General features: G+C 46.0%; 1 protein-coding gene across 2 annotated transcripts in view; it reads right to left on the reverse strand.

The window, feature by feature from the left end:
• Positions 1 to 14,851, reverse strand: part of COL22A1 (collagen type XXII alpha 1 chain) — a 293,252-nt gene that overhangs the window by 62,779 nt on the left and 215,622 nt on the right. For both annotated transcript variants that reach the window (XM_070631019.1, XM_070631018.1), the window contains 6 exons: positions 13,651 to 13,686; positions 12,160 to 12,213; positions 10,867 to 10,911; positions 6,314 to 6,361; positions 974 to 1,087; positions 538 to 591 (listed from right to left, as the gene is read on the reverse strand). In XM_070631019.1, coding sequence (XP_070487120.1) covers positions 538 to 591; positions 974 to 1,087; positions 6,314 to 6,361; positions 10,867 to 10,911; positions 12,160 to 12,213; positions 13,651 to 13,686 — 351 coding nt within the window. The remainder of the gene's footprint in view (positions 1 to 537; positions 592 to 973; positions 1,088 to 6,313; positions 6,362 to 10,866; positions 10,912 to 12,159; positions 12,214 to 13,650; positions 13,687 to 14,851) is intronic.

The raw sequence follows: 14,851 nt of genomic DNA on the forward strand, positions 1-14,851 counted from the left end.
CATTAATATGAAAGTTAATAAGGCTCACTTGAATTTGCAGACCACTTTCCTAATAACAATTTTAGATTGCATGTCAGATTCTTTTTATGCATTATATCTCTCAACTAATAAATTTATGAAGTTGTTTTTCTTCTTATCATTAGTGAGTGGTGAAATCGAGGCCTAGAGAGGTCAAAGATTTTGCCAAAGGCCACACAGCTCCAAAGACTCAACTCAGGGATAGGACTCAAATTGAGAACTGTCTGACCACAAAGCTCATGTCTTAACCAGTAAGTACCACACATTCCTATCCTGCAGATCATTTCATACTTTCAACCACTCAGGTATTTGTAGATGAGCAACCTGAGACCCAACAAGTTGAAATGACCCTTCCCAAGGTCACTGAGATAGTCAGTGCCACAGTTAGACCTTGAATGTGGGTTTTCTGATTTTAAAACCATTATTCCTTTACACTGGACATCACTTTTCCTCAAACTTAGATTAACCAGTGAGATTAGCAGAATGGAAGCACATAGATGTTTATGAAGACTCACTGACCTGTGGGCCAGCTACTCCAGGGGCCCCTGGGAGGCCTCTGAGACCAGCATCTCCCTGGAGCAGGGACAAAAGGAAAAAAGTCAAGAATGAGTATCTAGCACCCATGCTCAGAGTCATCAGCAAGCCATCACCACCACACACTATTTACTGATTTTCCGCTGGGATTTCCCTGTCCCCACACCCACCCCAGCATGTCTGAGCAAAGGATGTGGTCAAGTCATGGTACAGGTGTGGTCGTGCATTCATTGGCATAACTCAGGACTAATGTGGTTAATTGGTGGGGTAGCCAGTCTCCAAGATGATCCAATGACCACTTCCTCTCTTATTCACACCCTACAGTTGGCTCATCCCATTTGTTCAAGAGAGACAGTGTTAGGATCTCCAAGATAATGTACTTCTTTGCAATGATAAAGACTGTTTCCCCTTTTCTGCTTACCTTTTTCCCTTCTGGGCCTTCTCTCCCTGGCTTTCCTGGGAGACCTTTGTCCCCTTTAAAACCTGGCAGACCAGGGAGGCCTGGGGGGCCTGGAGGGCAGTCATTGCACACATCCTGAGAGAGAGAGTAAGTAATAGTTACTTGTAAAGCAAAAGGTGGTCAGAGCTCCTCCGTCTCCAGACAGCAGGATGCCAGCAAATGATGGAAAAGCAAACAGGCGGACAGAGTCATCACCCCCCCACACACTTCGTGTCACCCTTTACGTTTCTCTCTTCATCATAAATTAGATTTTAGTGCTGATATATCTGGATTATCACATCATTTCTCCCTACTTCTTGCCAGGCAGACTGCTGGAAAGATAGCCCAGGACAATGATGTCAAAAGTACACATACCAATATCTGTGAGCATCTAAAAACAGCCACAGCACAGATTCAATGCAAACATTTAGTATTGCTGAAAATAGCATGCTCTGTCCCTAAGGCTAGAGACAAAACAAGGCTGGAAGCTGTGTTCTCTGTCTCGTGGGTTTCCCTAAGTGGTTTCTGAACAAAGAAGCAGAACAAGGGAAGTAAGGGCCAGACACCCTCAGGACTTTCCTGCGGCGACAGACACCCAATCTGACCATGGCTGGCATTATTCTTTGTCTAAAGTAGGCATTTAATAAGTGTTCCTGGAATTGAGATTTTCTCTACTTCTTTGAGGCAAGTAAGTGCTGTCTCTAGAGTGAATTCCAAGTTCTCCCAGCCCAGGGCACATGTTTTCTACTTTGTCTGCAGCATCTCTAGATCTTACAGTTTGGAGCTCAGTACGTACCAAATAAAACACACTGGTGTGAACACACTCTGGCCTAACTCATATGCCAGAGTCTTGGGTTGCGTCTTCTCTCTAATCCTCACTCTTCCTCCTCCTTCTGTCTTGTGATAAGGGTTACATGAGATAATACAATGAAGGCACCTGGAATAGTGTCAGATGATTCCTAGTACATTTGGCTATTACTATTAACTCATGTATTCACTCAGGGACTCCCTCAATGGAAAAACTGCTTGCAGAGCATCCGCCCTGTTAGGCTCTCTGCCTTTCTGCTCTGTGACCACAATAAGTATGCATCTTGAAGAGCTCATGGATAAATGCTGTCAACTGACACAAAATAAATGCATTAACTAGGGCCTTTCAAATGCTCCACTAGAGGGATCTGCACAAGCACCTGGAAGCTGTGCTTGTTCATAGTCAAGGAGGTGATGTTTCAGGTGAATTAGCATTCATTCTGGTCTCTAATTCAGGATGGAAGGGTTTTTCCATCACAAAAGCAACTCTGAATGGCCTGCCTTCCTTTTACTTCTTCATTTCTACTCAACCTTTGAAGATTCTTAAGAAATTTCCTACTCCAAGAAGCCTTCCTGATTGTTTCAGACTGGGGATAAATTCCTGTTCCCATGGATGCGAGGAATTCCCACTATGGAAGCCTTTGTCTCACTGTTGAGGTGGTCTGTTTATAAGTCCATCCCGTCCTCACCAGGCAAAAGGAAAGTGTGAGCTCTCAGAAGACAGAGGTAGAGCTGTTTTATCTTTGTACATCCAATTCATAGCAGATGGCCTTCCACAGAGCACGAGTTCAATAAATGAATGAGCCAGCCCACCTGACTGACCCACTGATCACTAAGTTTTTGGTGTCCTGTACCATCTTCCCTTAGTGGGTGATTTGAGCAGTTGGTAGAATTTTTGTGTTTGGAGGGTGGAGAGTGATAAATATTGGGGTATACAAAGCAAAGGTGAATGAGTTAAGTGAAGTATGGTATTTTGGGTTGCTGTTTTTTGCTGGGAGGAGTAGCAGAGCTGGGAGAAATTCACCCATTCCTAGATCTTCTCTTACAGTTCTTTAAAATGAGAGGCATCCATAAAACACTGAAACAATGGTTATATGGATTATGGGAATGGACCTAGCCTGGTAGCCGCAGAAGTTCTGGCCACTGAGATTTTGCTGGACTTGGAGGGTCCAGTGGCTATTAGGAACCATTCTTTGCAGTGGGATCCACGGTATGAAGTGATTATATCTGAGTCATGTGAAATCCCACTACTCTCCCATTTCTTTCTAATTTCTGGCAGTGCTAACTCTTCACCTGACTCTGTCTTCGTCACAGATTCTGTGCAGGACTGTTCCCTGAAGACCAGAGCTGTCAGCAGCCCCAGCAGCCCCTAGACTTACCAGTGAGGGGGCTGGACTTGCTGCGCTGATTCAGTCCTGGAATCTGTGAACCCAGGGCAAGAACAGCCCTCAGGCTGCAGTCTCACCAATGCTCACCTGGGGCCTCCCCTCCCTCCTGACCCTGGGCTCCGGGCACGACCTTGAGACTAGACAGGGTTCTGCTTCAAACCAGATGGGCTCACCCAGACCACACGGCAGCCTCTGCCCACCTGAGACCACAGTTTCACCTCTCTGAGCCTCAGCATCCTTATGTGTGAAATGGAGACCTCAAAGTCTGGTGAGAAGTAAATGAGATAATGAATGGAAGATGCCAGATGACATGACTGGCACGGTGAGAATGCAATGAATTTTAGCTGCTACACTTAGTTTTGCTTATAGTTTTCCTCCCTAAATCTGTTGCCTTGCTCCATTCACAGATCAGATGCCCTTGACCATCAATACTGGCCCCCAGCTCCTCAGCTTAACAGACTTATCTCAGGCAAGTCACTTAATCCCTTTGAGTCTATTTCCCTATCTGTTAAGGATCATTCTCCTACCTTAGGAGATTGTTGCAAAATCTTAATGAAATAATGCTTGGAAAGCTCCTAGCATGTTGCAGGGTTCCCTGTGTGTAATCTATAAATATTGATTTCCTCCAGTCTCTAACTTCCTCCTTCTGTTTGAGATGTTTTCTGCACGTGGCTCTCTGGGTCGTTGTATTCAGTGTGGTACAGCACACCAAGTAAGCACTCAATAAAAGGTGGACAAAGGAGAGGAATGCTGTAGTCTTTGCTATGGGGAAAAACAACTCTTGCTTCCCAGGAGTAGAAATAACCTCCAGGTCATCTCATCCAACCTCTCGTTGCACACCTGAATCTTCACTGCCAGAGGGTTGTGTAACCTACGTTTCAAACCTCTGGGGACAGGCAGGGGCCTCACTCCCTGCCTGTACTTGATCAGGCAGCTGTCAGGAAGTTCTGGCTCACACAAAGATAGTCGGATAGCAGAGGGGTAAGGGCAGGGTTTGGAGTTGAGTCTCACACTGGGTTTGAGTCTTGGCTCAGCCACCATCCAGCTCTGTGACTATGAACAAGTCACTTGCTCATCTGTGTTCAACCTTCTCTGTAGAATGCAGACAGTAACAGTACCCTCCCACAGCACTGTTTGTGAGGATTGGATGAAATAACATTTATCCAAGGGAATCATCTAATGGAGACATCCTGAGGATGACCTCCCTCGGCACAGATCCAACTATGGAAGTTCATTTAACAGGGACTCTCAGAAGATGAATTTTCTACCCAGGCAGTTTTCCAACTATCAGAGTGAGGTATATGATGTCATAAAATTCTTTGGGGCAGAGGTAAACATTCTGTAATAAAATATGCCTTTTCAACAAGGGAGGGACCTGCCACCAGCCACCTGGACCAGTCCAGCAGGCGTTAACCTACACCATAAAGATGCCTGCAGCTGATTATAAAATACAGAGCTATGATAGTCAACTCTGCCAACCTGAGCAAACCCGCCTGCCAGGGCTGTTGTCTACAGGGTTTCCAGGCAAAGCGCAGTTCCGCGGGAGGAGAGCATCTCAGACGCCACCTTGAATGTGGATGCTTATATTCCCTCTGGGGTTCCTACCTGCTTTGACGAACAAAACTGCATCCTTTATCAAGGAAGGAGTATTGATTTGACTAAATATCTGTCTCAACTCTGTAGCTATGAAGCGTAATGCTTAACCCCCAAGGTACTCACTCCTGTTATCATTGGCATAAAGACTGGGACATCTTGAGGTTGAAATCCTTGGGGTGGTGGGGACCCAGGCTGATGCAAACCCAATTCCTTCCAGAGTGACAGAATTACGGAAAATGATCTAGGCTAATCAAAGTCTGTAATAAACAAAGGGATTAAATCAATAGATAATGATTTCTTGTCATGTCATTGACCATGGGAAAACTCTCTCTCATCAATAAAAATCAGAAAAGATTGTCCTACTTCCTTTCATTTTTTAATAAAATGTATAAATTTCCATGAAGGCATCTCAATGTGTAGAGAGAAGAAAAGTCCCAGGCTTTTGAGAAGGTTTTCTTTTCTCTTTTGTTTTTCCTCCCTTGCTCTCATGCATGAACTAGGTATTTTTTGACATCATTCAAGGGTTTTTCAGAATACAGCAAGTAAAGGAAGGGCTGATCACACAAGCACTAAGCTTCACCCAAAACTAAGACAAAGGCAGCCAAAAGGTCGTTTACACTCATTGCAGCGAGATTCTCTTTCTGAAACACACATCTTACCCCATCTCTGTCTGGCTCACAGCCTTTCCTAGCTCTCCACCATTTAAGACCTGAGGTCCTTGGCCAGGCACCTGGGCATCCAGCATTCATTGCCCTATGTCAGCAGAGTTAGGCTCAACTTCTCAGGGCCTCTGGCACTCACAGAGAAAGTGCACATGGTTCTGAAAACAGCTAAGTGTGCACTCAAATTTAGACGCGTCCCAGCTGAAGGGCCAGGCGGCTGCCTTCACCTTCTGCACCTGTGTTCTGGCCATTGCACCAGTAGGACCCACACCCAACCCATTTGACTCTGCCTAAGGCATTCTTTAAAGAACACGAGGCAGTCCTGTGTGGGGTTAAAGGTCAGTCTCTGGAATCAGTGAGGAGTGGCTTCCATTCCCAGAAATCACTGGCCCTCATGGTGTCCCAGTTTCCTTACATGCACGACAAGAACATAAACAGTACCAACCCGATAAAGTAATTGTGAAAACTGAATCAGAGATGTACATTGGGTATTTAGCACAGCACTGCCCAGGAGAGCTTTCTGTGATGATGGAAAGGCTCTGTATCTGCACTGTCCAATAAGATGGACTCTAGCTGTATGTAGCTACTACGTACCTGGAATATGGCTAGTGTGACCAAGGACCTGAAATTTTAATTGTATTTAATTTCACTTAACTTAAATTTAAATTAACACATGTGGCCAGTGGCTGCCATGTTGGAAAGTGGATTTAGCACATTGCTGGATACACAATGACTTCTCAATAAATGCTGTTATTATCATTAATACTATATTGTAGTTGTTCTGAGAAAAAAAGAGAACACTTATTATTGACATCTTCAATCCCCATCACCATTTTCAAAATGCATGCACATATGTTCTACGCTTTTACCTTAACCAAGAGATTGATGTCCCCTGGAGACAGGAATGGAGAGGGGCCCTGCCAAAGTAAAAATAAATAAGTACAGACATATACACATGCATGCATACAGTATATTCCAAGCTCCTTGAGACAGTGAAAGGCCTTCAAAATGTAAGCTGTAACTCATAACACATCTGTGCCATGCACAGGAGGCAAACGGCCAGTCCCAAGCCTGGGAGCCACAGAAAGAAGACCCTTCTGAGGCAGCAACTGCACAGGCTGCCAGTCCTAGCCAAGTCTGACTGCTATTGGCCTTTCTGGTCCCCAGTCTCCTTCTGCTGGCCCCTTCTCTTCTCCTAGTGGTCTTTCCTCCCCCCCACCACCATCAAAACCCAAAAGGTCATATGGGTACTGTGAGAGGCAAAGCGACGGACTGTCCTGGATTCCCCAGATGGGTAACAGCTGTTGCTATTAGTCATTCCAACCCAGTATGAATTTAAAGCAATTTCTTCAGCTCTCCCAGGTGAAATAGCATTTTGAACCTCATCCATCATTATCGGTTGAAAGTCTTTTAACTCTGGGAAGGAGATTTCAGAAATCAGGAGTAATTACAAAGCCTCTGAAGGTCTGTAGGTGTCTGCCGGTCACCAAATTCACATTCAAACCCACTGTGAGATGGAGTGTGGCTTCTTATGATTGTGGCCAGCCGGGAGCCCAAAATGGAGGGGAGGCTGAGTTCCAATTAGGAAGCAAGGAAGACAAGGCTGCGAAGGAAAATGGAAATTAAAAGGCAGATACTAAAGGGAAAAAGGGAAGAATCAGAGATTGGCCTGCTACTTTGAAAACTTCAGATTTTGCAATGGAAAGAAGACCAGAGAGTCCATTCTCCAGAGGCAAGGTGATAGATTTTCCTCCAGAATATGAAGGGCTGTGGACACAATTGAACTTGCCGTGGTTGATTTCTTGATTAAGTTTGAGCTCACGTCTATGAGTTCTGAGTCGAATCTAGCATCTTGGGGAGGCTGAAACCAAGAACAATTTTCCTGGCTTCCCCCCTTCTCCAACCCCACAGGGTTTCTGCCACATCTTGTGGCTAAGAAAAGCCACATGACAGTGGCATCATACAAGTTTGCATAGGAGAACCTCGGTAGTGGCTGGGGACACGTTTGTGTTGTTTTCTGTGCGGATATGCTCAAGTATCTGATCAACCCTCTGGGCTGTGGCAAGAGGAAGGCACCAGAGAGACAGACTGGGTCGGAGAGATTCAGATTTGGAGGGGCTGAAGGAACGAGCAGTGCTGCACAAGAGCTCACCTAGGTTGTAGCTAAGGACAAAGCCGAGACTTTCCCTAGTTCTCTGAGTCAGACCTCTGGAGGAAGGCCAACCTTTGCAACATTAACTTATTAAAACCTTAATTTAAAAGAGGAAAAGAGGTTTTATTTTGAAGCCTTATAGTTTTCCCTGGGAAGTTAATACAGTAGAGGATTCATATTGTTCAAGTCAGGATATTTTTCGCTGCTGGCATTGTATTCTTTGGGATATTTTTATGTGTCATTTGAGCCCTTTGCATAATAGAATGAGCTATATCAGCCAACATGGCTGGGGATTAGTTACAGAGGGAGAGAACAAGGAGTGAATTTTCAGTTTAGATACAGTGTGCCCCTGGGGATAATTTAATTAATGTCTTGTTCTGACCCATTTACGCAAACCTCACAAGATAGGGCTTAAGAAGATGCATGCAAACAGGGTCTGTGTGTGAGCAGTGGCCTTCGGAAGGTGGACACGGTTTGCATAACAGACTGCCATGCTCACCTCTGAGGAGTCAGTCACACATCGTGGATCATTGCTAGGCATGATGGAATAAGAGGACAAATGTAGAAGTGTGGAGGGTGTGGAAGATATAATCGGCGTCCTGCCTAGCTCCTCCTCACCTCCTGCTGTACCCATCCACCAGCTGCCAGGAATGCTGGCTGGGAATTCTGGCTGGAAATGCCAGGAAAGTTACACAGCCAATGACTGATCAATATGGAGTTACAAAAGAGTGGCCCCTTGACTCCAGAATGGACAGCTCCACAGTGCCTTTCACACTCCAGAGCTCCCTGTGGAATCAGGCCAAGGCTAAATTCCAGAGGAACCCACATCTTTGACTGGCTTTTTCCCCACCATGTCCAGCTTCCCTCAATCCTTGCAGGTTTCATCTGAGAACACAACCTCAGCCAATCACTTGCACAAAACTTCCTACAAGAGCCTCTGCTTCTAGAGAACTCCACCCTAGACAGGGGCATTTCTGGTAGGAATTTTGTGAATGCAGCATTGGAGAAACACTTCAGGTTCCCCTCTCCACCCACTGAGGGGTGATGACTGTGCAGTAAAGGATTAAGTCAGCAGGCGTGGGTTGTCCAAACCCTAGACACTCCAAAGAAAGGTCTAGCCCTTACCAGAACCTGAGGGACAACTTGTAAGCCCTTGGAATGTCCTGCCTAATAAGAGCCTCTGTTAACCTAGGGTCTTGGACCATGCAGATAGCTCATGCTACCAATGTGATTTATGGTGGGGGCCTTGGGCCGCGTAGTATCAGTTTGACCTCTGGAGGGGCTGGAGACTGAGTAACTAAGATCAGCCATGCAGGCATGCTCTGTCTACATGATCAACCCCCAATAAAAAGCCTGGACACCAAGGCTTGGGTGAGCTTCCTTTGTTAGCAATACTTTGTGCTTCTCCAGAGCACTCATTGTCATCTTACATGCCATTTGCTTACACATAATTGCTGGGAGAATGAAGTGCTTTCTGCACACGTTCACCGGGAGAGGAAAACTGGAAGCTCTGAGCCTCATCACTCAGGGACTCTGTGCTATGCATCTTTTTCCTGTGCTGATTTTAATCTGCATCCTTTCACTGTAATATCCATAACCATAGGGAAAACAGATTTCCTGCGTTCTGTGAGTCCTTCTAATGAATCACTGAACCTGAGGATGGTCATGGGGACCCCCCAAAAGAAGGACTTATCTGATTGGCAAGAACACAGAGAATCTGCTGGCTGCTGGCTACACTCGGGACCATCTGGATAGAGTGTGTTCAGTGAATCTAACAGTAGTCAAACATGCACCTATTTCCTCTCTCTCTCTCTCTCTGTTCTGCTGATGACCAGCTGTGAGACACTCACGACTGCCTGCATTGTCAGCGGGACTCTGCTGACTTAATTCTCTTTGAAGAGCAATGTCAAGGTCTAGATTTGGCAGAGGTCATTTGAACCCCCATTTAGCCTCAGGTTTCAACCTTATTCTTTCGCCCACTTCCCCAGGGCCTTGCACTGGGGTAATGAAGTGGGTTCTGTGAGGCGTATTTGGCCGCTGCACAGCTGACTCCATAGAGAAGGAGGGGTGAGTGAACGAGCTCTCCCTAACCTCCAACAAGAATTTCTACTCATCCCACTGGAAAGTCTTCAATGAAACATTTCAGGACCCTTCCAGACAGATCAGGATCCCCCTCCAGGCCTCTACTGTGCCCAATAGCCTGGATTAGGGAGGGATAGTTGTTCCAGCCCACAGGGGCCTCTGTGCCTTGGGTCCTTGTCTGAAACTTATAGCAAGCCAGGCTTGAGAGGAGACAGGTGGCCTTTAGATCCGTCTTTAGGTAAAGCTTCTGCCCAGGCGAGCATACTGGTTTCTGGAACCAGACGTACAGTCTCAGTTTCAAGGCCTGAGATTCCCCCGTCTTGACTGCCACTGTCTCTTCCATCTTAGGTAGCCTCTTTCAATGGACTAATTTCTCCTGTATCTGCACAGCTGCCTCCTCACTTGTCCTGACCTGCTCATCTTCACTGTTCCTTCCCTGCAGGGCAGGCCCGTGGCCTGGTTACACTCGGCTAAACCTTTCAGGCTTCTCCGGCATTGACTGGTAACTTAGTCAAGGGGCTTCCCGGAAGATGAATGTGATACACGTCAGGGAAGCCTGCAGGCCCTTGGGCTAGAATGTGGCCACACTGCCAAGGACCAAATGCTCAGCACTGTCCATTTCTGCTCAACCTTTCACAGTTTCCACTGTTCTCACTGTGAGAGAGGAAAGAAAATTTCTGCTACGATAAAAAGTGGTGCAACTGGGAGGTGTTGACATTACTGAACAAAGGAGCCAGTTAGAATTTACAGTGAAGGCTGCTGGGGTCCATTTGCTCACCCCAGATCCACTTTTGATCCTTCTCTGTCCTGCTCCATGCTGCACCCCTGGGAATGGACCAGCGCTTACCTGCCTGCTGGCCTGCGGCTGAGCTGGACCAATGAGAGGCACCACTAGGAACATGGAGCGGGAAGACATTGCTCCTTCCCTGCCTCGGACCAAGCTTTCTGACGGTGGCTTTGAACCCACAACCACAGCCCCCGTCTGGTAGTCCCTTCCCCACCATTCTCTCTTTCATTTGGCTCTGAAAATAGGTATGATGGTGGTATCGGTCTCCCCCTGGAGTTCCCTCTGGCCACAGTTTTGTAAAAAGTCCCTTTTAAAAAGCTCTTGAACCGTTTGATGCATTTTATTCTCACTGGAGCCCTGAATGATAGTCAATATTCATCCAGAACAGTTAGATGACATACTGGTTTACCAGGAGGTCCTCTTTCTCCTGGATTTCCTGGTAGACCCTAAGAGAAGAAAGAAAGAAAACATTAACCATGCTAAGCACATAGTCCTCATCTGCTGTGCCCACCACCTCCCCCAGCATCTATATCTGCCAAGCATAACTCGGTGGAAAAAATGTCACCCAACAATGAAGATCGGCACCAATAAAAATTCGTTGTTTCTGATCTCAGCTGAATACCCAAGGATTCTTAGGAAATAGTCAACTGTGGCAGATGTTTAGAACAGTAAGCTACCCCTCCTATAAATCTTATCCAAGATACAAAACCAAAAACAACTGATACACACAGGGTATGTATGTATGTGCGCGCATGTGTGCACACACACATACACACCTATCTTAAGCTTCTGTCATCCTTTTCCAAACACAGGTGGAAGGACTAGCTTTGAAAAAGAGGAGGGTTCTTCTATTGGACTGGCTATAAGAAGGCAATGTTGAAAGTGGAGCAGGTAAATTTGAATATTTGGAGACAAGAATTAGAGGATAACTTTCTTCTCTTACATAGAACTCAAGGAAAGGAAGAAGAGGATAATTTATTGTTCCTGCTTAGGGTGAACTAAAGTTTTCCATTTCCATAGAAATGGAAAGGTGCATGTCTACGTAATAAATATTGCTACTTAATGGTGCTAGATATCTTCGCTCCATAGGAACTCATCATTGTCATTTATCCATTGGTTAGTGAATATGTATCCAGTAGGTTCTATGTACCTGGAAGGCTGGTATGCATCAAGGACCTACAGATGCATAAGATACATGGTCCCCACCTTCTTGGAGCTCAGATCTCTCTGAGCAAAAGCCCGATCATCAAAATAAAAGAGGATATATTGCTGCCACAAAGTGGGAAGGGATGCATCGTTAATGAGCACCAGATAAGTCTGTGGAATTCCATTGAAGGGAGAAAGCCAGTATGGGGATGGGTCAGGAACAAGTCTATGGGGAAGGTAGTACCTAATTTGAGCAGAACTGACTGGCTAGATATGTAAGAATATTGACAAAAATAGGAGGCATTGTATGGGATGCCAAGGAGCTTATAAGATTAAAAAGCATAACACAAAAGTATAAGAAATGAAACTAGACAATACAAAATTATAAGCCACAATCAATTTAGAAGAAGGAAGGGGCAGGGATTAGTGGAAAAGAACAGCTCCTCTGGGGGTTCCTGGCCAAGGGAGGCCGGGAGATGGTGGAGGGGGGGCTTCCAGGGGAGTCTAGAAGAACCTCGACTGAGCCTGTACCATTTCTCTGTACTTACATCCTGGCCAGCTGGTCCCTGGGGGCCGGGGAATCCAGGTAAGCCTCGAGACCCCTGAGGAAAAAGAAAAGAAGACACCCCCCAACAGTTTAAGCAAAATAAGGCCCCCTTTCCTTGGCAATAGTTGGCTCTGCACGTGCAAATGGCCTGTTGCTGTGAGGAATCTGATATAATGTGTGTGCCAAGGAGCACTCTGCTCAGATCTTATTCATTTCTACACTTATGTAGGTGGACGTGTTACATACGCAGAGAGAACACTCTGGAAAACCTTCGTGGGAGCCTTACTGCCCAGGCCCCATTTGCAAGCTCCTTTCTCGAGTGGCAGAAACAGCTCCTTCAGTGGACAGGCTGAAGCACAAATGCAGGCTCACTTCTCCACATCCTGTGGATGACCAGCCCCCTGGGCTTACGGACCAGCTAAATAAGGTAATTTGTGCCTGGTCCAGCACAGTGCCCAGCACTTAGGTGACAGTTATTTTTTATAAGAAAATCACTGCCATTCTCTTGAAAATTTCTGGACCACATCAAATTGGCACAAATGTCTATCATTAGGGATCTCACTTCCTGTAGAAAATTTTCTTTAAATAGATCTGCAGATGGGAATCAGCACTTTGTCCTGGCAGGTGCTGGAACTGTGCCACACGGCTGCTCAGGAGCCAACCTCGCCTCTTCTGGAGGCTTCACGAATCTCCCCTACACACCAACCCCTCCATCAGGAGTCCCATCTAACTTGTCTCTACTTTACAATGACTTGCTTTGAAATCTCATGCCTATCAATGAACTGCTCTGAGCCTCACTTTCAGCATCTATAAAAAATAGGTACAAAAACCCCTGTTCTCTTCAGTTCAGAGATCATAAGAGTGAGCAGAATTTAATGGACATAACATGATGTAAGGTACAGTATCATCATAGTGACTAACGTGTAGCTCTTCCCGCATTGGGGTGAGTTTATAGAAATTCACGTCTCCTGGTAAATGCATGCATATGCTTATGATCAATGCCTGCTACTCTGAAGAGCAAATGTTTGCAGAGAACTCTCCTGTTGCTTCACATGCAGGCCAACCCTCAGCTCTGCATAATGGCCCATTGGTCTTACCATGCCCACCTTATAGATTAGGAGAGAGCCTTCATTTGATCATGGCTATGTGCCTGAGGGTGGCGAAGCCAGGATTCAAAATAGCTTCTTCTGGCAATTTGATTAAATTCATTAGACCATGGCTAACCTTCCGTGATGCAGACATGCCAAAAAGCAAAGCCAGGTCCAGTGTGCCCAGCTATAATATGGGACATTGGACTAGATGACCCCTACCATCCCCTAACCTACTCTGTCATCCCATAGGTCAATGCTGAGATTTTGGAGACCATGCACTGTTCAATGTTAGGGATTTTCTGAAACTACTTTAGTTTCTGGCTCCTCTAATTTAAAATTGCTTTGATTAGAGCAGAATTTCTCCCATCAAAACCCAGCCCTTTATTTAAATCATACTGTACCGGAGGTCCTTTGTCTCCCGGTGGTCCAGAAGGGCCCTAAGAAACAAAGAGACAAATAAATAAGCAAAGTAGAAATGAAAGGTTCATTTAAACATGCTGCAGTGTTTATTTCCAAGCCAGGCCTTTAACAGTCCTTGAAGGAGCAGGGAACTTCCCCTATCTTTAAGTCACACTGTCACATCCTCTCACTACCCACCCAGGATTGTTGCATATGAAAATCTTTCTGGAACTTTCTTCATTTGCCCCGGACTGGTACCACCCCATCCTGGAAACCTACTTGGTTTCTTACTCCTGAGCCCATATCTACTTTGTAGCTCTGGTGTAGGGTGGTAAACAACACCCCAGTATCCTCATGTCATACCCTCTTCCTGCTCAGGATAGGCTGGGGGGCACCCTCAGGGCCAGACTCCCCAGCTTGGCTGATGCTGCAGTGGTACCCCTCTTTGCTCCTACGAGTGGGTGTACACACACACACACACACGCACATACCCACAGATAGGTCTGCCATCCTACAAGTGTGTCCAGCTTAGAATTAGGTTTCTAGATATTCCACTTAAGATTTGTTCAGATCAAGGCATTAGTGTCTAGTCTCAGGTCCTGTGGCGAGCAGAACTCTCCCTTGCTCCTGAGTTTTTGCTATGCTTTGCCTCTGCGTGGAAGACTCTGCCCTGCCTTTCCACCTGGACACATTCTTGTCACACTTTGGTTCTCAGCTGAGATGTCAGAACGCTTGGAAAGCCTTCCTTGGCTTCTCCTAGGATGCTTGTTAGAGGTGGTCCCTACCCTCTCCGTGCGCCTCATAAGGACATATTGCCTAGTATAGTCATTGCTTCTCGGCCCATCTGCACTCACTACTGAACAGATTGCATGCTGCGTGGTTGGGTGGGCATTAAGCTCCTTGCTTTGCAGTCTCTCTAGTACTCAACACAGTGCCCTGTGGAGTCAGATACAGTAGGGCACAGCAAACGGCACTCTGCCAAAAGCAAAATTTTAGGGCACGAGGAGAAGTTTGGACTCATTTGTCATCATCCTTCCTTTCCATTGATAATCAAACAAAGGCCCAGAGGAGAATGGGACCTCCTGCTCTCAGTCCAATGCACCTTGAATCTCCCTGCAGCAGAACCCATGAAACTTTCATAGATATTCCCAAGAGGGAGAAAGATTCCACACAAATGCATAGGTTTCTGGCAGTATGACGCAC

Source organism: Equus przewalskii, chromosome 8 (assembly GCF_037783145.1).
Source record: "Equus przewalskii isolate Varuska chromosome 8, EquPr2, whole genome shotgun sequence".
Taxonomy (NCBI): domain Eukaryota; kingdom Metazoa; phylum Chordata; class Mammalia; order Perissodactyla; family Equidae; genus Equus; species Equus przewalskii.